The sequence below is a fragment of the Pelecanus crispus genome, chromosome 2 (genome assembly GCF_030463565.1).
Source record: "Pelecanus crispus isolate bPelCri1 chromosome 2, bPelCri1.pri, whole genome shotgun sequence".
Classification (NCBI taxonomy): domain Eukaryota; kingdom Metazoa; phylum Chordata; class Aves; order Pelecaniformes; family Pelecanidae; genus Pelecanus; species Pelecanus crispus.
Genome location: NC_134644.1, coordinates 5,401,983 through 5,429,580, shown reverse-complemented (window position 1 = coordinate 5,429,580; position 27,598 = coordinate 5,401,983). Strand labels below are relative to the sequence as shown.

At 41.9% G+C, this 27,598-nt stretch overlaps 1 protein-coding gene across 1 annotated transcript in view; it reads right to left on the bottom strand.

Annotated features, from left to right (window-relative positions):
• Window positions 1-27,598, bottom strand: part of CRHR2 (corticotropin releasing hormone receptor 2) — a 112,465-nt gene that overhangs the window by 60,394 nt on the left and 24,473 nt on the right. Inside the window, exons 3-4 of the mRNA XM_075705405.1 lie at window positions 10,548-10,633; window positions 3,233-3,339 (exon numbers count right to left, since the gene is read on the bottom strand). Of these exons, the coding sequence (XP_075561520.1) occupies window positions 3,233-3,339; window positions 10,548-10,633 (193 nt within the window). The remainder of the gene's footprint in view (window positions 1-3,232; window positions 3,340-10,547; window positions 10,634-27,598) is intronic.

Below are 27,598 nucleotides of genomic sequence, written 5' to 3'. Positions count from 1 at the left end.
TGGTATTACTGATAGCAGGATTCCTCCTATGGAAAATTTCTGCTTTACTAGTGTAAGAATGTGATTATGTGGGATGATGAGAGCCGTGTCAGCAGGAACTGCCTGTGTGCACCTGAGGGATGGATCAAACCTTTACTATTAATGAGAACATGCAGACTGTGAAATTCACAGCAGTGCAGATACATTTAACAATGCCCTATGAAGGGCCCTGAGCAAATCTCTCCAGATTCTGCATTGGAGATCAATGCAGCTCTACAGCACATTTGGTTTATGCACAAATTCCTCATTTTTCTTTCTCAGCATATTTCTTTTTGTTTGTGCTTGTTTTGTTTTGCGTTGTCAAGACAGCATGGGTCTTCACACTTTTAAGACCACCTACATTTAGACCTTGAGGAACCATCCTTGACTTAGATCTTTAGGAGTTACCTCAATGACTCATTGCCATTCAGTCAGCATGCCAACAAAAATCAAGTCCTCTCCCATAAGTTGAGCTTCACTTTTTATTATTTAGGTGCTAAATGAAGTGTTTACTGGCTTATTTTTCATTGCACAGCCAAGAAAGAAGGATTGGCTCATATGTGACAGAACTGGAGAAAACAAGGCTGGAATAGGTCTTTGCAGTAAAAGGGAGTTCCTGGCTAAGTTCTCCTCCCTTCTCAGTTGTGTTGGGGTCTCCTGTATGGTTCCTTAGGTAGAACATTTCTACTGGCTTGGAAGGTGGGCTGTGAATGGAGGACAGAGGGTTGCATAAGAAAATGTAGAAGACATGAACTGGGGACGAGATGAAATAGGATAGTTTTGGAAGAATAGCCACTAGATCTAGTTCTTTCCCCTTCCCACTTCAGCACAACTGAGGACTAAGCTTCCCATCAGTGCAGCAGCTACCTGGGCCGGGGCAGCAACAGGAATGGTGAAGCTCATCTCCAAAAGCAGAACACCCATCTCACTAGTTGATCATCAAAGCAATACTCTTTGCCATGCCAACCAGATATTTAACTGCTCTTAAAACCTCCAGTGTGAGAGATCCCACAGCCTTCCTAGCAGTTATGTTCCAATAGAGTAGGTGTGCTCCAGTCTCTTCCTTCAGACAGGACTGCCTTTGGGATTCCATCTGCACTGACGGAGCAAAGGAAAATCAAGCAGGTGATGGGTGAGAAGCATAAAAATATGAGGCAGTTGTAGGTCTCCCGGAGATCTTCCCTATCTTCTCTCTCGGCAAGCACTCATGGAGTGAGGTAAATGGGTGGAGTGGGGCAGGAATAAGGAACTGACAGATTTCTATTTTGAGCCAAGATGTGGGACTATCAGATCTAGCCTGCAGGGTCTTCTATTGGTTTTTTAGCCAGGAATTATCTAAATCCTCTCATTTCACCCAGTTAGTAGATGCCTTCTTCCATCTAAACTAAAACAGGAAAAAAAAGCCTCAAATAACAGGACTCAATTGTCAAAACTTATTTGCTCTTTGACACTTTGAAAAGGTAAGTGTGATGAAGATGTGCATAACCTAGAATTTGTGTAGGGGAAATCTGTAATGCAACATGACTCTGGACTGCCTTCACAGGAGCTTCTTTAGAACTTTTGAAAACAGGTGTAACTCTACAGACACTGAAGTAGCTCATGCTGGTTAATGCTGGCTGGACCCTAGATTTTTTTTTTGCATGATGCAGTGGGAATTTGAAAAGATGGACTATCTTAATTCACAGCAGGTACAGGGAAGTACCTAATTGCTGTAGTCATTTTCAATGCTGAAGCTGACTGCAAAATTTAAATCTTCACGTCAAAGTTTAAATACCAGAAGAACAATTTAAAAGAGATCAGCTAGGCCACTTCTGTATTAGAAGCTGGATACATTTATAGCATATTATCTAATTGTTTTTGTGTTATTTACTCAAGCATTTATAAAAGATTCAGCATCAAAGCAGGGAACATAGTTACAATGAATAATTTGCATTCTTTATTCAGTGTAAATTAATTCAGGTCTCCAAGCACTATGGGAATTAGCATTATATGCACAGTAAAAAGGTTGAAATGGAAGTTTAAAAGAATGCACCATAAATGTTCCCATTGAATGTTTTAAGCTTTTTTTTTCTTCCCATTAGCATAGATTATTCTGTTTATAGATGCTAAGGTGAGAGAAGATTCCTGTTGTTAATAAGACCCTCTTGCTAGGAATGCTCAAGAGGAAGACTCAGCATAAGACTTTGTAGGGATGCTCCACTCTAGGAAAGCAGTAATTCTTTCACTTAGGTCACTGTCAATCATCATGTTGTAATCCTGGGGGGGGGGGGGTCCTCCACCTGTTTCTCCTCTGCTACTAGTATAAGCTCTTTCTCAAGGATTATCATTGCATAACACTTAGTGCAGTTGGTCCTAAATTCAGGTTGAAAGCTCCTAGACAAGACAGCACAAATAGTACAGAAATATCCAACCAGGCCACTCACATTAAAAAATATTCCTGTGAATATTCAGGCTGTGTATATACAATACATATGATGACCGATGCACATCTACCTATTACTTTCCACTCAGTTTCCTTCCCTCCTGCCCCTTCTCTTCTCCCCGTAGCCTTAATTCTTTTTCATAGACTTTCTTTCACTGACATATCCATTTGACCTGACAAACTCCCTTCTGTACCACTGAACCAGGGAAGGGAAGCATTTCTGCGCAGTTTCATTGATTTGCATTCATCATTTCATGAGCACTGGTGGGGATAAAGCTCCTCTAAAGATGTTTCTCTTGTTATTTAAGAAAACTTCTAAGTTCTTTAATGGAAGAAAAATTGAAATTAACCCAAAGCAAAATGCAAAGATTTCATTCTATCTCCTTTGGTCTAGATCTGGGCATTATCTGTCAGGGAATGCAAAATGCCTTATGTTATCATGCACTGCCTTATAAAAAAAGAAAACTTGCCGCCAAGACTTGCAACTTGACACGCTCAAATCCCAGCTTCCCTTAATGAAGCACTCTGTGCTCACTGAATTTTTTACTGCATCAATAAATCATGTACAGTTCTCTTCCTGAATACAAATAGGCTTTAGGTCCTACGCATGGAAGCCACCATTCCAGCTCATCCAATGCATCAGTCAATGAAACCACGTACATGCTTGGGAGTGTAAAAGCCAGGACCATTTTTCAAGACCATACACGACCTGGACAGCGTTATTAGAGGGCTTGAGTAACCCGGTAAGTGTCACACCCAACCAAGTTAGAAGCATGCAAACAAATTACTCACCTCAAGCACAAGAAAAGCATAAAGGCAACTATAAGGGCCCCTACTGATATACAGTGCCCCAGGTAGTTTATGATGAGAGCAATCTTGTAATGGAGCGCATACTTCCTCTGGAGGTAAAGAGATAACATGATTAAATCAGCATGACTCTCTAAGCACTGACATTAAGGAACAGTTAATCAGTTTAGGAAACAGTAATTACTTTTCTCGACTTTAAAATGATATAATAGCCCCAGGGCTGATGCCTATGTATAAGGCAAACATGCTGCCCAGGCACAGAAGTACAGGCTTGGTTTCATTTCAGTTTGGATTTGTCCACAGTTTCTTAAAAATCTTAGCAAAAAAGGTTTTTTTCCCCCTCCTTTTTTTAGAATTTCCTCGGAATGCCATTCAGAGGGACCCTGACAGGCTTGAGAGGTGGGCCTGTGCGAACCTCATGAAGTTCAACAAGGCCAAGTGCAAGGTCCTGCACCTGGGTCGAGACAACCCCAAGCACAAATACAGGCTGCGCGGAGAATGGATTGAGAGCAGCCCTGAGGAGAAGGACTTGAAGGGATTGGTTGATGAGAAGGTCCACATAACCTGGCAATGCACGCTTGCAGCCCAGAAAGCCAGCCCTATCCTGGGCTGCATCAAAAGCAGCGTGGCCAACAGGTCGAGGGAAGTGATTCTGCCCCTCTGCTCTGGTGGGACCCCACCTGGAGCACTGCGTTCAGCTGTGGGGCCCCCAGCACAAGAAGGACATGGACCTGTTGGAGCGGGTCCAGAGGAGGCCACAAAAATGATCTGAGGGCTGGAGCACCTCTGCTACGAGGACAGGCTGAGGGAGCTGGGGTTGTTCAGCCTGGAGAAGAGAAGGCTGCGAGGAGACCTTATTATGGCCTTTCAGTACCTACTGGGGATAGAGGGCCTACAAGAAAGCTGGAGGGGGACTTTTTACAAGCACATGTAGTGATAGGACAAGGGGTAATGGCTTTAAACAGAAAGAGGGTAGATTTAGACTGGATTTAAGGAAGAAATTCTTCACTGTGAGGGTGGTAAAGCACTGGAACAGGTTGCCCAGAGAAGCTGTGGATGCCCCATCCCTGGAAGTGTTCAAGGCCAGGTTGGATAAGGCGTTGAGCAACCTGGTCTAGTGGCAGGTGTCCCTGCCCATGGCAGGGGGTTCAAACTAGATGATCTTTAAGGTCTCTTCCAACCCAAACCATTCTATGATTCTATGATTTCTTATTTTCATTATTATGCTATTTTAAGACTTTGTCATTTCAGGGTGACAAAGCTACCAAAGACACATCTTCTCGCAGTTTCAAAAGTTATAAAACATTATTTTTTTAGGAAACTGCATGGTCTTAATCAGCCAGGTTATGCTACTTTCCTACTCAAATGGTTTGGTTTTCATGCAAAAATTAATCAGTTATCAGTAAGAATAAATAATAAATCCTTTCCATACAGGTGGATTTTTGTCTGAGGTACACTCCTTGCAAGCTATGATCCTTATCTTTCAAACTGAGGGCAGAACCAATGTAGACTGAAAGAGCTGGAATCTGCTGGTGTCCTTTCAGTTTTGAGAGCTTGACGAACCAGAGGTTCTGTTGTTTTTAGCAGCGACTCCAAGTTAAGTGGTGAAACTTAACATATTAGTGTCTATTTCCTAGGATGCTGAGGAGATTATTGGTAGGTTCTTGATCCTGTAAACAAAAAATTAAGTACAAGAGTGCTCTCACTTAAATGATCTCTCAAGGTCCCTTTCAACCCAAAGCATTCTATGATTCTATGATTCTAAATCAGTGAATTTAGTGATGTGACAAAATTTGATCTTGAAGTAACTGGAACATTCTTTATTGGTGTGCTGCTGCTGGCTTCAGAGAAAAGAGAAGCATTTCCTCTCTTTGCCTGATGCATAGGAAGAAGTAGAAAACCAGTCAGATAAATACTGAAGCTGGTTAAAAATTGACAGAGGTTTGCTATTTAAAAAAAAAAATCCCCAGAAAAAAAGATATTTATTTATTTATTAGTTTTGGCATTTGTTTCTTTTCAGGTTAAGCAGATCTTTCCCTGCTTTGGGATGTTGTCCTCCTTCAGAAGAAAGACCTTTGAAAAATAACCACCTAAATTTCCTCTCTTGTGATACAAATATAAAAGTAAAATCCTACAAATGGCATCAGTTTTCTAATTTTGCTTGAACTTCCTTTGTTTCATTTTTTCTAACAAGGTCCCTTAACATTTTATTCCAAAGGAATTTGTCAGTGAATGAATGTTTGGATAAAACTACAACCAGCAGCTGTAGTTAATCTGCTCCATTGTTCTGTGAAGATAGCATCTTCCAGCACTTTGTCAGAGAGCGAGCATGCCCTCTTGGATTCATTTTCATGATGAAATCTGCTTATATCTTCAGCACAGGGAGTAATGTGCTGGTTTTGGACGGAACTCAACCACGTAAGGTATTTTTAAGTCTATTACAAAATCCCCTAAAATAAACTTCCCCATGCACAGGTCCATTTTCTGAATAGCCTTGAGGAGAAAAAAAAAAAAACAAAACCCACAATATCTGAATTCTACACTGAGTTTTATTTGTCCTTAAGTCACAGGGACACCTAAAGGGAAGGAAAACACACTTGAACTGATGTGCCTACCTGAAATGCAATGTCGTACTGACCAGCTAGTGCCCTGGCAAACTGCCTTGCTTATTTACTTTCCCACTTAATTCACAGAATCATAGAATATCTCAAGTTGGAAGGGACCCATAAACCTCATCAAGTCCAACTCCCTGCTTCTCGCAGGACTACCTGAAACTAAACCACAGCTAAGAGCATTGTCCAGAATTGCTCATGTAGTGCTAGAAATCTAGAAGATGACAATGTTTCTCCCTGGCCAAGGATCCTGCTCTTTGAATCTGACGCTTCAGCTCCCCCCTTTGGCTCCTAACCACTATTTCAACTTCACTCAAGTTTTAAGAAGGTATGGTTCAAAACACGAGAAAATTAATTGGAAAAAACCATAATTAAGTTCCTCTTTGATGCACTGACGCTGAACGAAAAACAGGCAGGACTTTTATTTTTTCCCTTGCTGACACTAACAAGGTTTCCTGAAGGCAAATTCAAATATCATAGAAACAAGAACTGCCTCGGTGCCTATGAAAAACTAAGCTGACAGGGTGGCAAGATCACTTTCCACCAGCCTACATGCAATCTGTATCTCTGGTAGAATTGGAGACAACACCTTCAGGGCTGAAAAACACGTGCCCAGAATCAGTCATGTGTTGGCCCAGGCTCAGTTCATGTAAAATACTTGCATAACTCTCTTTTGTCTCACCCTCTTGAAGACATACATTTAAAATGGTAACAACCTTCTACTGTCACCCAATATTCCTCTGCTTCCAGGAAGATGTTTCACTCCACTAAAATGTATATTTAAATCCTATTCAGGCTTAGGAGGAGAGTTGTTACATTAGAAAGGATATAGAAAAGGACTCTCTGGACCACAGCAGGTCACATCACTGGAATCCTCTTCCATGACATCCTCTTCCTCATGCATGACAATCATCTTGTATCAGACACTGCAGAGTTATCTTCCAGCCAGCTTCTACCAGGTAAACTGAGGAAGCACAGCTTTATGTCTTTACCGGCACCAGCTTTGCAAATCTAAGAGACACTGGGCTCCCTGCAGCCAGATTTCAGGCTAAGGACGGAGTCATTCTGTCTAGAGGACTTTTTCCTTTGCTTTAGCTAGGATGTGACTGCTAACCTGTCCAAACCAAACCAGCTAATGATTTGAACGAATAACCACCTAATGACAGCACTCTTAGCTCTCCTGATGACAAGGATCTTTCTCCCTCTAACAGAACTTCCTGACAGGTCCTGCCAGAGTTTACAGCACACGTCTTCCTGCGTGGCTCTGCACTCCATTCCCAGTTCAGTCACTTTAGATTTCTTCCTGTTGCCAGGATGATCTCATCACCACTACAGTTTAAAGATACCATATTTCCTCTCCAAAGACTTTCAGAAGCAACTGGGAAGTATCTTTGTCATCCAAGATGCCTCTGAGTTCACCGCTTTCCTGTTCCGAGCCAGCTGGAAGCTGGGTAGCTGTGGCTAATGTGACTGTGCTCCTAAGCAGGATACATTAACTTAAGCCCAGCATGGTGCTAACTCAGCTACACAGCTTGAAGCCACCTGAAAACATTAGCAGAACCAAACTCATATCCAACTATCATAGGCCACACAGACAAGACAAAAGTTCCTGATTTATAGCTCTTTTTGGAGGCCAGATGTATTTTTTGCTGCCTGAGACTCTCATTTGTCTTCTAACAAGAGCACAGATTTGTGCCAGATGCAGCAAAGGTCCCTTTGATACAGGAGCTTGTAGGCTGAGTAGAAGCTTTCCGTTTGTTACACATTATGCCATCAAACAGCCAGTTGGATCAAAATGATTTCTGTACCTGATTCCTGTGCCTGGAGAAGGAGCTAACTGATTGTTCAGAGGATGGGATTCAGTCTGCTGTTAGGACACCTACATTTGGGTATCTCCCCAACATCTGAACCAGCATCTGAAGCAAGGGCTACAAACAGTTACACACACAGAGGCATCCCGTGCCCCTTGAGGTGCACTCAGGAGACTCTGTGCTTCCTACTCGGTCCTGGCGACTGACCTCCAGGACACAGGTATTCCAGAAGGCCTGCGTCACACCTGCCACATGCATGGAGACACTGGGACATTTTAAACCACACCATGTAACTACACACAGGCAACTAGATCCCAGCCGAAGGGGGAATCTAGGAGCAAAGCAGTCCCAGAGCACAGTTTTATCAGCTACTGCCACAGGTCTGAACCAGAAGTAAAGCAATGATGTATTAATGTAATCCAGTGAATGTGTTACAGGAGCTTATGCCCCCTAAGACTGACCCACAGCTGAAAAACCCTAAAATTTCCCTTGCTACATTACCAACACTCTGTTATAAAGCATGTAGCGCTGGACATGGAGTTGACCTTGAAAAGTCCTGTTCCTGTCCCATGTATCCATCACTACCTTTGAAGTCAAACCATCTAATTCTTTAGCACTCCGGCTGTGAGTGGCCAAGCTTGAAAGTAGTGTTGTCTTCTGTATTAAGAACAAACACAAAACACAGGGTGTACCTCCTGGCTGATGCTTAGCATCTGCTAGGATCAGTCAATAAATAACGAAAGACCCACATGTGTGCTTGCATCTCACCTTTAATCAAAATGGAAGATTATGGAAATCTGTGGGGATCTTTCTTTTTTTTTCTTTTTTTTTTTTTGAGATCACATAGCAACCCACGTATTCATCTGTAACACTGAGCATTATGTAGAGAATTCAAAAATATTCACAAATATTAATATTTGCAAAGCTTGTCGCAAATCTTTAAAGATCTAATAGATGAGTTTTTAAGCTTTTGCAAACATGGGTGGGGGAACATCTGCACTTTATTCTGTTTAAGGAACATGCTATTTAGGAAGTTTTAAGCTATCATTATAGCTGCAAAGTTTTTAAAAGCAAAAACAGCAAAGGAAATATTCCTGTCCTCTAGTCACAACACTTCTCCAGCCTCTTCAAATAAAACTCCTCTGTATTTGCTTGTGCAGAGATAGCAACTGTTCAAGTCATGCAAACAAACACATTGAGTGTCATTAGAATACAGCAGCATTTTCCTGAGCTGGTACAGCAGGCTGCTGCTATCAGCTCAGGTTTCCCATACCAGCTAAACCGCATCAAAGATTTTGACTCTTTGCCCAGCTCTGTTCCCAATTCTCTAAATCAGCACTGGCTGCTACACACCCCACCTCTTGCTCATTTTTAAGAGGGTGGTTTCACAGAAGTGCAAATCCACTTCAGTCAGAGATGGTCTGCTACCATGGGCTCCTGTCCTCCTCAACCCCAGCCACGCCTTCACTCCCCTTGCTTGTGGGCCCCAGCACTCCTGCAATAAGATGGTTTAGGGAACTGATTCATCCGAAAAATGACCCAGCAAAAAGCTAGTTTTTTTATTTCATGTGGGAAAGAAATGTAAGGAGGCGCTGCACTGGGGTGGTCCCAACTTAGATCAGCTTAAATTGCCATGGGAGCCTCTCCACTATGCTAGACCACCTGGAACGTGTTTTAGTCCCTCTGGATGGCAGTCATGTACTGGTACAATTTTTCTTACCTTCTAGAAGCCTCTAGCAAATGGAGGTGTGGGGGGGGTGGGCTACCACCAAATTACCTAGCCAGTGGGTAAGAGTAGGCACTCCTCAGCAGCTGGTGTGTAGGTATCTGTTTTCTGATTCACTTGTCAAAGCCCACATTCAGCAACAACATGGATCTTACAGGATGGATGCTGGGCCACAGCCAAAGCACATCATGACTGTTTCAGGTACAGCACTAGTCCAGATAGTTCCCAAGCACTAAATCCAGATTAGCTCTGCAAGCAGCCCTTAGCAGGTGAGATGTTGTCTTCCTCCTCTCTGTTTGCAACTGGCATGGCACAACTCCAATGACAGAATGAGTGGAATGAACCCCAAAACATAAACAGGCCTGAGCTGCTGGGCTCCACCCTGGTTCTTAGAGGGGAAAGTCACCCCTGGCAGAGAGAATGGCACAAAGCCTATGTGTGCTTGTGTCTCACCACAGCACTCAAAACAGGAGGAAGAGGAAGAGAACATAGCATGAAAGGCTTCCAGGTTTAAACGGTGTGAGGATGGAAAAGCTGAGACATTGGACAAGAAAAGGACTGTGCATAATTGCTTGCAGCCTTTCTGAAGGAGCTTAACCTTATATGCTAATTTAATTCTGTAAACTCCTATATAATGCAAGACTGGCTCAATATTTCAAAGACAGCTGGGACCCGAGTCTGCTTTTTATGTATTTTTCTGCTGCTGCCCCTATACATATTTGCTGAAGGAAAAATTACACTGAGATCCAGAAAGGCCAGTTGTTGATGACACCTCAGAACTAATAGGTACAGGGTGGAATCAGCTGGTGAAAGCTTATTTTTCAGTGCCAAAGAAGCTTTTGGTCTTATTGTTATTATTACTAACATTTACTGTAGCAGCCGTAGGCTCTGAACAAAGCTAGGAAGGATCTGCATAAACATACATCATCAGGGACAGAGTGTAATAAAGCATCCTTTTTAAAAAGCCACATGAGTAGGGGATATGGAGAGAGGGTAAGTGATTTGCCTGAATTCACAGGGAGGATTTGTTGCAGAGATAGAAATTAAATCCGTCTCAAAAGTCCCAAATTAGTATGTTAACCTTAAGCTTAGCTTTGCATTCATGTATGCTGAGAAATGTCATTGAGAAGAATGAAGGGAAAAATACAGACCTTGTCATCCAGAATAGGCTCGCACTGAGAGTAGTTTATCTTGGAAGCCCATGTCCCATTGCCCAGGCATTCTCTGTAGGCATTTCCTGGTACAGACCAAAATAAAAAAGAGATGAACACTCTGTGCTGGACTTTAATCAGCCTAGCAATTTCACACATTTAAGAAAAAGTTACAGAACAGATTATTCACAAGGCAAATCAACTTATCCCACCTCTGTGAGGACTAGAACAGCCTGCTGAGGAGGGAAGAGGAGAAATAATGGACATAAACACATCTAGATAAAGCAAGTATTTAAAGATACTTATTGATAATGTTTTCTTACAGCATATGGGTTCAGAAGACAGCAAAGGTATGAGAAGAGCATTGAAAAAGAAAGCTTAATGTTAGTACAGTATTTTAAAAAGCAGTTAAATTATGTATTCAGAAATGGGCAGAAAAGTTCAGGTGTTTAGCGCTCCATCTAGGAGAATGGTATGTGTATGGTAAACTTATTGCTCTACTCCCCTCCCATTTATCCCACTGTAAACTAGAAGCTACATTCCTGAAGATACTGATTTTCTAGAGTCTTCCTATGAACAACATTATTGGTAAAACTTCTGCAAAGAACCTGAAAAAGGAGCAAGATAAGCACATCTGCCAACCCTGGGGCAGGCAGGCTGGGGAGGCCTTACAAGAATTTTCTCTGAGTGGATTTCAGAAATGCGTACACCTAGGTTAGGATGTGATCACCCATCGTCTGTGAAAATGAAACCACTTCTGATCCTTTTCCAAGGTGCTAGTTCTCCCAGAATGTGAGTGAAAATCACTAATTACTTTACCGAAGCAGAGAGATTTCATGTCCAATTGCAGTGTCACCCTGAGGAGCTCTGGGAACTGCATGTTGTAATATTGGGGGTGAGGAGGGGAGTTCAGTTTCTGGCAAGCACTCCTCTTCATCACAAGGAACTCAGAGAGAAAACTATGCAGTTTTGCTAAACAAACTACCTTCCTCCACCCATCAAAAGCACACTCAATCCCAAGCAATAGGTTTTTTCCATGCTTATTTTGAACTGTGTCTTAGAAGCAAGAGAATTAAAGTAAAACAGGAAATTCAGAAAGATCCCCAAAGGACACATATAAACAACTTTCTAATGAACTCTTCATGATGTTCTGGCTACCCTTTACCCATTTTCTTCTTGGGCCTCTGCCATGGTCATTCAGTGCTAGTTCAGCACCCAGCCATCAGGAAAATAAGATGTCAAATAAAAGTATCAGATAAAGTGTTTCTAAAAGTGCTGTTGACAACAGCCATTTGAAAAGGTAGAAAGACTTTTGAAAGGTGTTTTTTCCTACAGAGAAAGAAAGTTCACGTGGAAAGCAACAAGGAACAGTTCACCTCAATGCTCCAGATTACATCATATCCATACAGATCACGGGATTTCATACTGCTATTTGTCTATTTGTACTTTTTCACTGTTTCTTCTTGGAGTGACAAGGCCAAGTAAAGTAAAATTACTAGTAACATTTGGGTCAACTACAGAAACTTGTGCTAAAGGTTAAGGACCTCAGTTTCCACTTTTGTCACTAGTTTACAGACAAATTCATATACTTCCCTCTCTTTCTTACTGCAGAATCATAGAATCATAGAATCGCTGAGGTTGGAAAAGACCTTTAAGATCATCCAGTCCAACCATTAACCTAACATTACCAAGTCCACCACTAAACCAATTAAGGGTAGAATAGCAACCTCCTGGCTTGGTGGCTGGATCATTTATAATGAAATTAAAAACTAGGAATCATTACGGTTGGAAAGGATCTCTAAGATCATCAGTCCAATCATCAACTCAACACCACCATGCCCACTAAACCATGTCCCAAAGTGCCACATCTACCCATTTTTTGAACGCTTCCAGGGATGGTGACTCCCCCACCTCTGTGGGCATCCTGTTCCAATGCTTGACTACCCTTTCCATGAAGAAATTTTTCCTAATATCCAATCTAAACCTCCCCTGGCACAGCTTGAGCCCATTTCCTATCATTATGTACTTGGGGGAAGAGACCAACACCCACCTCACTACACCCTCCCGTCAGGCAGCTGTAGAAAGCGATAAGGTCTCCCCTCAGCCTCCTCTTCTCCAGACTAAACAACCCCAGTTCCCTCAACCGCTCCTCATAAGACCAGTGCTCCAGACCCTTCCCCAGTGCTGAATCAGGTATAGATTGCCATTTTCTGTGCAATTTTTTTGTGCAATCTTCCCCTGAAGGCTAAACAGGTGATTAGACTTCTTTCCTCACTGCTCTGTTTATTATTATTCAACATCCCAAGCTAAATATGTCTTGGGGCACCTTTTACCCCCTTTCTCTGAGATCAGGTCTGAGTGGGATTCAGGTGGTTGGATCCGAGTTACACCCTTGAAAGTTCTTGTACTTGGCCGCTCCTTTTGGCCAGTGCTGAAGCTCTCTGTGCAGAATGGTTGCTGATTTTAAGTCTCTGTAGCAATGAGACACTTCGAATGTCCAACCGGGTCTACATAAACAGCTGAGAGGGAAAGGCGCATTTGAATCAAGGAGTTATTTATCCACGCAAAAGGAAAACCACTCTTCTTTTTCTGACTTCCCTCTAGATAAGAAATTGACAGAAAACAAAAATAGCTTGAAGTTGGGTGAAAGAGAGGGGGAGTGTCAAAACTAGGGAAAGAAGACCGCTTTGATCCCAAGGCTCCCTTCAAAGATTTCTCTTAGGTGAAAAAGAAAGTAAATATGACGAGTGCTCCCCCCATCCACACTAACTTCTTCCTCTGTTCAGGGAGTTCCCTTTTACCTCCTTTCCTGTCCCCTGGACTGATAGGTTAAGCAGAAGTAATCAAGTGCCACAAATGCTGCTAATAATCTACAACAGTGATCTGGGTTTACGAGCTGTCACACTAGACTCTTACATGGCGAGTATCTGTAGAAGAGGAGGATAAAATCAAACTCTGAATTTCTCTAGTCTAGAATCTCCTCCAGTAACAGCCACTTCTCAGAAACAAAAGCAGCAAGTAGATCTGACTTCTGGGAATGTCTCATTCCAAACTCTAGTAGTCATAAGTAATTTATACCCCAAAGCAAAGGTCGTCTGTCTGTCTTTCTTGCAAATACCTTACAGCATTAGTTCTAATAGCCACATGGAAATACTGAATATATTTTCATATATCTATTTTAATAACATAACACAGATCTTTTACCCAGTGCTTTAAAGGAGAAATATCTGATTTAGTGAGTGAGGTAATACTAGAGAGTGAGAGCCTCACTGCAGGCATCTGGAAGAAGCAGCTCTTGTTCATGCACAGATGAATCCCATGGCAGACAGTAAGTGAGTCTAGTATTTCCTGGGGACATTGGACCAACCGCATATGCACTGGACAGAGGTTGATTGCGTTCACAGACAGTCAGTCACATCTGGCATGTGCTGAACTTCCTGTGTGTCCTCGTATATCTCTGCACAGAAGACCCTGGATAAAATAATGGCAACTTCAAATAATCATCTTAGTCTTTTTCATAGCAGCAAACAGCTGCCTCATAGCATCTCTACTTACTGTCAAAAGCAGCACAGAGAACTTGAAGAAATAACAGACGCTGGACTCAATGAGAGGCTGAGTTACTGGGACATACAGAATTGTAGCAGTGATCAAAGCAGCAAAGAGATGCCAAAAAGATGACAGATACATTGGTTCTAATGAAAGACAGCAATGGAAGATACGTGCCCCCCAGCTTCAGAGTATGTAAAGGAAGAGAAGAGGGAAACCAACAGTCGGTGATCTTACCAAGAGACTTATAATCTCTTTGGTGATTGAATATGCTGAAGAATATTCCTTCTCACCTGGTTTTCCAGTGAGAACTCAGATTAATGTGCTTTGTGCTAGAAGCATTCTTGCCCTTTGCTTTAAAGCACAGTGTACAGAAACAGTCTGGGATTAAGTTCACTGTTTCTTAATGATTGTCATGAAAAAATAAGGAGAAAATGGAAGAGTCATGATGGAGAACTCTATTGTAGAAATAAACAATGAACACTCAGGAAGAAAAGAACAGTTACATGATCTTTCTAGGGCAACAATAGCTATTAGCACTATTTCTTTTTCCCTAGTTAAAAAAAAAGAAAGCGCCAATTTTCATTTCCTTAGACAAATGGCATACTGAAGAACTCAGTGTACTTTCTCATAAATTCTCCTTCCTTTCTGACTTTATTCTAAAGAACAGATACACAAAATAAAGAGATTTTTGGTGATAACTTGTGGTTATTTGTGCTCTGTGTGCACTTGCACTCATATAATACAACTGGACAAGCAGATTTAATCTTCATGCAAACTAATAACAAGCAGTAGATGACTCATGATGACACAGGCAACACACAGCCATTATACACATAGCTTTTGACACATCATCCAATATTAATTTCTATGCTTCAGTCTATGGCCTCTTCTTTGACTTTGAAAATGTTGATTTCCTTTTGTTGTAGATTATTAGCAACATTTGTGGCACTTGATTACTTCTGCTTAACATATCAGTCCAGGGGACAGGAAAGTAGGTAAAAGGGAACTCCCTGAACAGAAAGAAATATCCAGTAATGCTCAGACTGTCACTCAGGTTGCTAACTTCCAGAAAATGTATTTCATCCCCTCCAGGCCAGCCAGTATAACATATTCATTTTAATATTTCCGCTAAGGGCTGATTCAGTCCTGCTGAGCATAGTCATATTCTGTCAGTAAAGCCGATGACAGCAATGGCAGTATTCCCAGAGTCAAACGCAGCAATTAGAGCCCCTCAGACAGCATACTGCAATACTTTCCACTACTGTTCCTGCTCTGTAGTGGTGGCTGCTGTTTTGACAGCCCAATGCCAGACCTTGACGCTACACACCAGCCAACATTTCAGCTCCATACGCAATATAGATACACATACACAAACACAGTAGAAGTACCAACGTTTGCAGTTCTCATGGGCTCTAAGGTGATGTAAAAGGGATCTCCATTTCTGAAAAACTTTGTATCAAATCATAAAAAGGTAGGTAGGAGATCTGAGCATGACTGTAACAAAGCATTGGCAGGAATAGAACTGGGAAACCATATTCCTTGCAACCAGCTACCCGTAGCAGGAACAGTAAATCTCTGAAGTACAAAGCTGTTGTAAAAGCAGCGCTCGCCGAGAAGTCCTAGCGAACAACACTTCCAACCCACTTCATAAAGTCTTTGTTGGCAATGTGTCACTGTTCACTCGTAGCTTAAATAGTCCTTAGGAGCCTCTTCAGCGAGCAGGGAACTTTTATCACTGCAGATTTCACAGGGTCTTCAGAAATTATCTCCTGTTGGTAAGTGTTCATGAATGAGCAGTGTGGTGACGATGCTCTAGGTAGTAGTATGGTGCCAAATCTCCCTCACTCCAGCTTTTCGGAAAGCTGTGCCCAGCTCAGTCTCTTTTTATGGTTCTTCTCTGAATAAAGTCAGAGAAACAATCAAATAACTACAGGAATGTCTCACTCCTATATACATACCCACTTACACACACATACTACTATATAGAACCTGATCTTTTCTTCGTGGAGCATAATCATTCAAGAGCAAGTGAGAAATTCCAAGGTGGAGATCAAAAGCTCCTTGAATGAAGAAGAAAAATAGTGTTGCATTTATCAAAAACCTGAGCGTGACAATCACAACTCTGACTGGTTTGGGGGCAAACAAGATTTTTAAGAAACCCCAGCATATCTTGTTGTTTTTTAAATGAAGAGAAGCTGATCAAGCCAGATTTGAGCAATGTATCCCCAAACAGCCCATACACCAATAATAATGGATAATGATTTTGATCTGGCATGGAAAGGCATGAGAGAAGCCTGCAGACTTTATTTGTTCATTTTGAAGGGCTCCTCACACTCATGATAGCTGGTGTTTGATGATGGGGGAGACATCCAAACTCTGTTTGCAGCTTTGCCTATAACCCTCTTCAGCATCCCTGCCACTCAGTACCGGTATCACAAGACTAGTTCTGGGAAAACTTGCACGGGATGGGAGCAGTTTTTCACAAATAAGCTCAGGAACCATTATCCCAGAATAGAAGTGTGACTTTTAGCCATCTAAACTCTTGCAAAAGGAATTCCTCCCCAACACGTTACACTTTATTAACAACACTGCTAGAGACTCATCTAAAAAGACCTCAGTGTTGTGTCTAACCAGCAAATGGAGCAGCAACAGTAATATTTGTCATCCCAACTGTGATTTTTCTGCTTCTTAGAAACCACTGAATTTGGATGACTGCGATAAGTCTTAGTATTCAGTGTAACTCACTGCTTCAAAACTGCAAGTGCTTACATGAAGATTATATTTAAAATACTGATTATCAATAACATCAGATAACACCTTTCATATGAGGAGAGGTTGAGACAGTTGGGGTTCTTCAGCCTGGAGAAAAGAAGGCTCTGGGGAGACCTTACTGCAGCCTTTCAGTACTTAAAGGGGGCCTATAGGAAGGATGGGGACAAACTTTTTACCAGGGCATTGTGATAGGGCAATGGGTAATGGTTTGAAACTAGAAGAGGGTAGATTTAGACTAATTATAAGGAAGAAGAGGGTAGATTTAGACTAATTATAAGGAAGAAATATTTTACAATGAGGGTCGTGAATCACTGGAACAGGTTGCCCAGAGAGGTTGTGGGTGCCACATCCCTGGAAACATTCAAGGTCAGGTTGGACGGGGCTCTGAGCAACCTGATGTAGTTGAAGATGTCCCTGCTCATTGCAGGGGGGTTGGACTAGATGACTTTTAAAGTTCCCTTCCAACCCAAACTATTCTATGATTCTCTGATTCTATGATACCAAATTGGAAGGAGTGGCTGATAATGCCAGAGGGTCATACTGCCAGCCAGAGGGACCTTGACAGCCTGGAGAAATGGGCTGACAGGAACCTCATGAAGTTCAACAACGGGAAGTGCAAAATCCTGCACCTGGGGAAGAACAACCCCATGCACCAGTATACACTGGAGGCCACCCAGCTGGCAAGTAGCTTTGCAGAAAAGGACCTGGGTGTCCTGATAGGCACCAGGTTGAACATGAGCCAGAAGGGTGCCCTTGCTGCAAAGAAGGTGAATAGTATCCTGGGCTGCATTAGGTAAAGCACTGCCATCAGGTCAAGGGACATGATCCTCCCCCTCTACTCAGCACTGGTGAGGCCACCTCTGGAGCACTGTTTCCAGTTCTGGGCTCACCGGTACAAGAGACACAGGGACATCCTAGAGAGAGTCCAGCAAAGAGCCACAAGGATGTTTAAGGGGCTGAAGTACCTCACATATGAGGAAAGGCTGAGAGAGCTGGGACAGTTCAGCCTGGAAAAGAGAAGGCTTGAGGGGGAGGATCTTATCAAATACTTAAAGGGAGGGTACAAATAGGATGGAGCCAGGATCTTTTCAGTTGACAGGACCAGAGGCAATCAAGGCAATCGGCACAAACTGAAACACAGGAGATTTCATCTGAACATCAGGAAACACACTTTTACTGTAAGGATGACTGAGAACTGGAATAGGTTGCCCAGGGAGGTTGTGGAGTCTCCCTCCTTGGAGATATTCAAAAGCCATTTGGACACAGTTGTGGGCAACTGGCTCTAGGTGGCCCTGCTTGAGCAAGGGGGCTGGACCAGATGACCTCCAAAGATCCCTTTCAACCTCAATGATCCTGTGATTCTCTGATTAACAGGACACTATTATGCTCTGGAACAGCTTTAAAACACAGCTTAGGTTCAATGTTTTACATCAGTTTGGGAGGTAAAACCTTGACCCTAATTTCATTTCCAACAGCAGATGATTGCTGCATTTCCAAATGGACTATGCAAAGAGGAGTATTTGATGAGTGGCATTTTTTAATTTATTTTTTTAATTGACCCTGTTGAAGAACATAAAGTCTTTTAGGTAGTGGTAACTCAATCTGTATAGATTGGCCTGGTGGCAGGCTTGTATTTAGTCAGTAAAAGTCTATTAAAAGCATGAAACAAACAAGAAACAGGAGCAACGTAAAGGTAAGTGGATATAATTCTCAGCAGGAAGTTAACCACATCCTTCCAGTCATTAGCAGGTGAAAGACAATTCCAGACACTGAATGCAAGCACTACTGTAATGGATCTTGTCCTTGACAACTAGATCCTTGACAACTGGAACTAAGCTGGTTTTGAAAAAGATTTTAGTCATTTTGTTGTGTCTCATGTAGATGACTTTCTGACTTTAATCATGACTTTCCAGTCATCATTAAAATGGAAATCTGCCTTCTCCAACTACTTATACCTTTTGCCCTGGATCCCACGCATACAGAGTGGCTCTATAATCATGAGACATCTTCATATGCTACTGGAGTGAAGACAATAAATAGGCAAATGAATAAATAAATAAAACACAGCCTGTTAAGTTCTGAGCTGTGCACAGCTAAGGGTATCTGACTTCTTTGACAGCTTGCTGATCCATGTCAGCTGTCAGCCAAGCTGAAATGAAGGGTCATTCAACCAGAAAACCAGAACCCCCACTGAACAAACTCCCTAGAAAGTGCAAAGTTTTGGAATGTGGAGTTAGCAGTGACTATGGCAATCTCAGAGAATCACAGATGCAGCAAACAACTGAAAGCACAGTGGGTCATGTCGTCCACCTCCCTACCAACAGGATTTGTTCAGTCCAGATTAAAAAGTGTAAGCCCCAAGAACTTCTGGAAATTGCTTTGTAAAACTATTTCAGACAGTCTGTTAAGTCTCCCCACTGGGAATTTTTTGCTGATATCCTAAATATCCTTTTTCTGCCCCCCTCCTTTTTAAGACAACTATGAAACTCTTTTTGCCTCTGTATTGCCCTCTGACCAAGTTGAGTAAATTGCTTTCCTTTTCAGGGTAGGTTAGACCTGCATATTTACCACAAGCAGAGTTCAACCTCGTAATTTTAGAATGCCAACTTGCAACTAGCCTTGTTCAGCACATCTTACCAGTCCTTTCCTGCACTGGCCTCAGGGCACAGCAAAGCAGACTATATAGCAACCAGTCAATAGTGGCCCCAACATGGAGGTATTTATACTAAGTTTGCCAATGGAAAGCAAGCACAAATAAATGAGGCTTTTCTTTAGGTACGCAACATTAAAACATGTTTTGTGAAATGCTGGCCTTTCAAATCAGAAGAGACAGTGGAGAAAACCTGTCTTGTGTCAGTGCCAGGCCTAAAGCTGGGTGACGTTTTCTGAGCTGAATAAATGCTTTTGAAATACACAGTTTTGAGGCAACTAGTATCTCTTGTTAAGTCTGGTACATTGGACCCAGGTTTTACCCCCCAAAAAGAAAAATTTTAGAAAACTTCAAAGAACACAAGAGTAAAACAAAACAAAATAAAACATTCCAGCACTGAACATCGTAGCCCGTAAGTTACTCATAACATGGAGTACTTTTACTCTGGCCCTTCCACTGTTGGACTTCAAGAGGAACTTGAACCTGGTTCAATGGATTCCTTCCTTTCAGAGTGTCCTAAGCACTGGGATATTGTGAGTTTCTCACAGTGTCTCCTCCAAATAATTTTTATTCATCTAACGTTCAAAATAAGACATTTTGCTTGGTATTAAGCACAAATTTTTCTCTTGGATACTTATCCGCCACAATCCCCAGTAAATCCAACAGGAACTGCATGATATAAATTCCTTAGATTGGCTGCTCAGATTTCATAGGATTCAGATCAAATGAGACAGAAAAAAACAGTGTTGCATAAAGGATACGTCACTTCATGTATATACTATTCTTAGCTCTTTTTCAGAAAGTCTCAGAAAACCAGCAAGCATCTAAAAATAGGGACTGAATCACGGGGCTATAAATTATTTATTCATGTGCTGTCCTCTCTCTTTGGTGGGTTTCTTCTGATTGTTGCAGTGGCAAGCTGGAGCCAGGTAGGATTCACAATGCACCAGTACACTGCTTGCTATTTCTAGAAATCATAAGTGACAGTGGTGTAATTGTAACAGCAGTCAGACGTCCATGAGACTGAAAAGAAAAATACCTCTCCACATACTTTATTTGTGAATGAGAGATATTCAGACAAAAATAAGGAGAGGAAAGAACAGTTATCCAACCAATGCTTATTACTTTGTACATCAGCCAACATCATCCTGAAAGCCAAGCTTTGTGCAAAGAGAGGTTTTCTTAGATGTCATGGTTGGGGTTTTTTTGACATTTATGTAGAATTATAATGCCCTTATAAGAGAGTCTTGGAAGACAGATAAATAATACTTTAGGCAAGAAATGTTCTCCTAGAAAAATATTTCTGACCTCAGCTCTGTCTAGCTCACCAACCTGATGTTTCTCCAGGCTTTCAAGCACATAAGAAACTTTGCTTGGCTTTCTATCATTTTACTTTGCCAAGAAGTCCTAAAATGCTTTATGAGAAGCTCAAGCAGTCTAATTATGCTCACTTTCTGTATCGATTTCCTATCTGCTAAAAAGCTCAAGTGATTCACCCAGGTCATATAACATGTCAAAATCAAAGGCAGGAACAGAACCTTTTAGAAGTTTAGAAGTTCTCCAGACTTCTCCAGTTTAGAAAAACATTTCTTTGGATTTCTAGCTCAAGGCCTACTCCATTAGGCATACGGATAAAGATGATAGTCTTGTGCCCACTCTTACACAGATCCTCTCACTCACATATACAGCACTGCTGAACCCAACTCTCCTTAGACAAGCTGAGCAGGTTTGACACTTTCTGGATTATAGAGGTATAAAAGGGCAGCTGCGGTATACAGTTCTGTTTGTCTGTACCTCTTTCTCCATCTCCTATTTTTCACCTAAGTGCTGAGGTCCAAGAATCAACCTTTATTAAATCTTCTCCAGGCAACCCCTGGCTACCTCCTAGACAGGCTGGCTAGGAACCTACTTGCTGTGTTGCCCTGTTCACTGTAAACCCTGCCGAGACCTGGATCCCGTGTTCATCTCCTTCCTGGGTCAGCCAGCTCTTCCCTTGCTTCTCATTTCTGAGATGAGCTGTGGTCAGATCTTGGGCTATGCTTTCACCTTCTTAACAACAGCTGATTCCAGGGCCCGCAGCCTGGCCTCTCTGTCCCCACCTCTTTTCTCCACACTCCCATTACTGACCTAAGTAGGTCCCAGTCCAGAGTTTCTGATTCTGACGTATCTCTACTGTGCTCAGCAGGTCACTCTTGTCCTAGGCTGGGGCTGCCTGGCAGCAAGCATTGCCATTTTAGCACCTTAAGAAAGATCCCATAGACTGAATTGTGCAACGCTGTGAGAAAAGTGGCTCTTTTTAACTTTGTTCAGTGAAATACCTGTTAATATAAAATTATACACAAAAGAAAGTACCCATTCTTTTTGACTTTCCAATCCCTTGCAAGTCACCCCACACAGTTCTCCTCTGGAAATAAAACCACAGTTTCTTGCAGTATTTTTCGCTCTTTTCATTCCTCCAGGGTTAACAAAAACTGTTTTGTAAAATACATCTCTTTGACAGTGCATATTCTGTTTCTTTACAGCTTCGTTTTGAACTGTTTCAGGATTGAGGTGTAGACAGCAGCAGGGAATCCCCAAATTGTTGCCCCTTCCCAAAACGATCACTCCTCAGAAGGATGACTGGGGAATTATCCTGGAAGCTGCTTTGTCACACCTCCTTGCAGCTCCTGGTGTGTAACCCTTCTATTAATCATTCAACAAAACAGAATTGTTATTCATGTCTGTAATTATTAGCCCTATAAACTATTAATTTCCTTAGGAAATTATTTCATGGCTTGTGATTAAGAAAACTCTTGTTTTGAAATGCCAGGACCATGCTGTTACAGAAACAGCTGAGGGAACATCAAGAAGACAGGGAGAGAGAGACAAGTGAACAGGCTCACTAGCACTTGATAAATGCTCAGTTAACCCTGCTTTCACAAACATGCAAGTGCACACGTTTTTTCCTCATACTGATTGACATGACAGAATTTGGGCCACATGTGTCAAAAGCACTAAGGAAGGGCAAAACCAAAAATAAGCCCTCCTTTTCAGTGTCTGTCAAAAAGTGCTGCATTACCTGAAATGAAAAGTGTAGCTTGTGAGAGCCTGCGAAGTTCATTGTTTTGAAACAAATGAAGGTTACTTTCTTCTGTATTTTGTTACTGTGCTGAAGTTGACATGAAGATGCAGGGTGAGTTTGTGACCTCCCAAGGCTATTTGCACTTTGCAGCTAATTACCTGAGACAGCACATACACAAATGTCAATTCACATGGAACCCAATGGTCTTCAACTCAGACCTGCATGTATCTTTACACAGAAAGATAAAAGAGGGAGATCATGAAGCAATCTGTATTCAACTATTCCTCAGCTTACCATCTTTTCCTTTCACCTGGATGTCAGCACATGAAAAAAACAAAAAAGGCAAAAAAAGGCAAAAAAAAAGCAAAAAAACCTGAACCTCTTCATTCTAGCTGAACAGAAACCAGAATTTATTTGACTCCTAAAAAACCTGTTGTGAGAGAAATGTCTGAAATTCATGCTGGACTTACCATTTACACACACACACCTATTCAAATTAATCTTTGCTGAAAGGCCAAGTATCATACACAAGAAAGATCAGACATTTGTCACTCATTTAACATGCACAGATATCATCTCTAGTTCAGCAAGTCATGGAAACTTGGATCACTGGAAACTAAAACAGCACCCAAGAGCAATCTCTCTTCATGGTTACCCTATTTTTATACTCCTCCCTAGAGATGAAATTGAACTCAGGATTAAGACATATAAATTCTGATGTCATGATGCAGATGCTTATATGTAAGTGAAGGTTATAATATGCATGTTGCTAGATAGACATCGAGTACTATTTGAGACAGCCCATGGTGTCCATGGCATCTACTCAATCTAGGGCATCCAAATAGTGCTAGATTCTTAAGTTTAAGCAATTGAATTGACCCCCAGTGATTGCAGCCAGCACAGTCTAGACTCAGATTCAGCTGATCAGTGGCTGTTTACGTTATGTTCTTCCACTGACTACATCTCTATTGACAATAGCGGGAACTTAACCACCTAGAGCACATATAAGCGTCTTCATATAGACAACTAGATTTAGGTGTCTGGGCTAAACAAAATATTGGCCTGGATGGGCCTGTAATTTGATGTTGAACAACCATGCCTATGCCTGTTTTAAAGACTTCCCTCACTTGAGTCTGAGTGATGTGATTGTGTTAAGAAACATAGGCTATCATCCAACTAATGTTCATAGGAAACATGCACAAATTGCTAGGAAAACTTCTGTGGTCCAGAATATGTGGGAACATCCACCTATGTAGATACCTAAAAACACATGAGTGAGAAAGGTGTAGTCTAAGAAAAGGTTCTCACTGCTGATTAGTCCAACAGGTCATTAATTCTCCCATTGTTCTGCAGTGGTAGGAAGTTTCTGCGAAGCACTAAGACTGGTGATTAGTCTAACGGGTCATTAATTCTCCCATTGTTCTGCAGTGGCAGTGAGTTTCTGGGAAGCACTAAGACTGGAAGAGAAAAGTCATTATCCAGGGCTGAAGCACAGTTTGTTGCTCAGCCTGACAGACTAGGAGAGCACAGAGCTATGAAGCTCCCTGCCTAACCCCCTTCTGGAAAGCTGTCAGGGCACCAGCTGATAATGATGTTTGATCTTTATAGTAATTGCCTCTTAGTTGAAATTCAGAATTCAATTAGTCACTTGCCATAATTACTGAACGCACACAGAGATGGCAATAATGACAATGAGAGGTGTAACTGTACTCTATTACCCGTAGTAAAGCACAGTGGAATTGAGAGGCGCTATGATCTGATTAACACAATAGTGGGAGAGAGGGGAAAGGAGCCCAAGGCTGGAGTTCTCCTAGGACGGCTGACTCGAGAAGATAATTTGTACAACCTGTTGAGGTAAATGAGTCCCAGTGTGCAGCCTTCCTCTAGTTTAATTTCTGCTGAGGTAAGTGGGAATGTGGGGAACAATGTTCTTCTCACAGAGCCTTCACTGCCTGGAATTTATTCAGGAATTTGGTGACCTTATGAAATGTGAGTTGCAATCATGTAAGCACGGCACAGCAGCTGTATGAATGGTTTGTGATGGAGCATAGAGTCAACGTTCACCGGGAATCCTGACCTGGTCCCAGTTAAGAGCTCTGTAAAAATAATGAGAAAGGTGGTTGAGAAAAGGAGGTGGTAGCTAGGGATGGGACTGGATTCCAAAATGCGTCCATTCATATGATATTTGCCTGGTAAAATTCAAACACTTTTTGACATGGAATTCAGATGAAACCTCCAGTCCAACAGCAGAGGCTGTGAGAGGAAAGCAGCACACAGGAGAGACAAAGGCCCTCAGAAAATAAGAGCAACCCAGGAACAAAAGGAAAGATATCACACACAACACAGGGAATGAGTCTTGCTAAAAGGTGAAGAGGATCTACAAAACCTGATTATCATGGAGTCAGCATTGGGGTTTTCTGGATAGCACAGTAACGTCCATCATGAAGCACAACAATTGTTCAGATTTACAGGGATTTTATTTGTTGGTTGTTTTTTTCACGTCAAACTCTTGTCCAGATCATAGGTCCAGCATTTTTAAAGTATCATTGTCATTCAGAAAATTACAGTCTTACAGGATGATTCCGACAGATCCTGTCACACTTGCATGTCTTAGGATGTCTGGACAAAAACACAGCATATGCTACTGTCAGCTTATGCTGTGTTTGGTTGCCAGAAAGCACCGTGTCTTCCTTAAGCCTAAATACCCAGCAGGGGAGTTCAGGGAAGAAACAGACTGTCTACAAGACTGCAAGCATGAGACGGGTGACCATTTGCCAAAGTCAAGCCTGCCAGCTTTCATAACTAAACCTGATATAAGAGCATAAAAATTCCAGATGCTTCTTGGCAGATATGAAGCCATTTTGCTGAGCCACAATTCTCCTTCTAAAAATGTAACTCCAAAAAGGGGATAAGTATGGGCAAGTTCTTCCAATTTCTGTGAAGTCAACTTAATTCTTCTCAATACAAAATCCCCCATAATCATACTATTTTACAGGATAAGCAAAACATTCAGCAACACCATGAGCCTGAATTTTGATTGTGGAGATGACTGCTGATGTGACAGGTCATAAATAGCTTCTTTAAGCCATCACAGATTAGGTTTGTTTGAGATGAGAAAGTAAAGTCCCTGCAGATACAGGGAAATACAACAGTAATTCTAAGTCTTAAAGTCCTTTTACAGCTAATAATAGCACTACACTTTCTGTTGATTGTCTCTCCCTATAAATACCCTCCTTCTCCCACTGGGGAGCAGAATAAGCTTTAAAAACAACTGCATGAAAATATTTTCCAGGAGAAAAGCAACACCCAGCTCAAATCTTCTTTCTTTCATGGCCACAATAAGGAATAGGAAACTTACATTACAGAAATTACCTTAAAGAGCCCTGGGCTTGAGCTCTGGCTTTGCCTCCCTGTCTATCAGCTTTTCTTTTCCCATCCTTGAAACCAGTGCAAAGGTTTATTGAATAAATAACATAAACCAAGCACAACACTGCTATGGAGAACACTGTGTCCAAAGATATTTTATCTGGTAAGAAGGGTGGCAGGCATTAGCTGACTTTGATATGTGCTACATTGATAATGGACCTACTTGTTAGAGCCTGAATTTGAAAGTCCACCAACTGCTTAAACCACCCAGGGCTCCCCTTCCTACGCTTTATATTACTGTTTCCATTGCTGTAAACAGTGCTACATTTGCATGCTTTCTCAAAATGTAGCATGAAACATGAATCATGTGCCAATCCTTGCCTCTATGACGGCATGTGTCAAAACTTTAAGTGAGATCAGAAACCTGAGAGAAATAATATTTCGTCTAATGTATGCTAGTACTGGACAGATACCAGGAAATTTGTTTTGCAAGTGGTATCAAAAAGGAAGTGAAAAAGTACAAGATTAATTTGAGAGGGAACTGTGAAGAACCATATTGTTCTGTGAGGGTTGTTTTCATGCACACACTACCTTATGAATCAGAAAAGGCAGCTCAGAGATATGCATTTGGCACTCTGAGTGCAAGATGGGACTGTCTGCAGTGCTCCTTGGTCTCTGTTTCAGTCCAGCTTCCCAAGACATCTCCCAGCTCGCACACAAGTGATCCTTCTCCTTACAAGAAACCCCCTGTGCACAAGGAGTTGAGTGATCACATGTTGGCCAGCGAGACCATGAATAATCTGCAGAAGCTCAGGCAGGTAGAAAAGAGGCTGTTCCCCTGACATAACCTTATTAATACAGTGCATCACTCATTTGGAAAACCTGCTGTTATGTGGGAAGGTGCTTTCTTATCACCTGATAATTATTGTCTCTTTGGGGGTTTGAAATGGCATGGGAGGGAGAAAGGGGATTGTAAAATCTCTTCTAATTTTATAGCATATAATGGGTGCTGTCAGCACATGCTGTGACAGTCTAAGAAAAGCATTTCAGCAGCTTCATTTCTTGGCTAAGCTCTCTGATGAATCTTAAGAGCCTGAGCTCATTTTGACCAGGAATGATTAGCAGGCCATCTCTGAACCATTCCATATGGTTTTGGGTTCACCGTAGCCTGGCAAACATGATGTGGCACGTTCAACATCATCGCATGCATCTTTTTAAGACCCATATACATGCGATCTCATTGCTGTCTGTAACACTCTTCATAAAGCCCTACCATGAAAAGGATCAGGATTTCAAACCAGGCCAAGAGCCATCCTTATAATGGTATAGTGTATTCAATCCCCTGAACGCAAACTACCTTGTCGTGGAAGCCTGTCTCAAGGAAAGACGGCTACTCTGTAGAGGTGTCCTTGTATTTCTCTCCCAGCACCAGTCAAGGTAATAAATAAGCATCTGGGCAGCCTTTTAGTGCCAACAGGCAACAGAGGCTCCATGGCAATGGAAGTTTTGGGAACTGTTGCAGTAAACAGGGGTAGGGATTTGTGTACAGCGAGAACAGAAATTGTTCTCCCAAACCTGCGCTGGAAGAGAAGATGCTCTCTAAACAGGCACTGCTGTGGGGCCTTGATCACCGTTGGAATTAGCTCAATCACC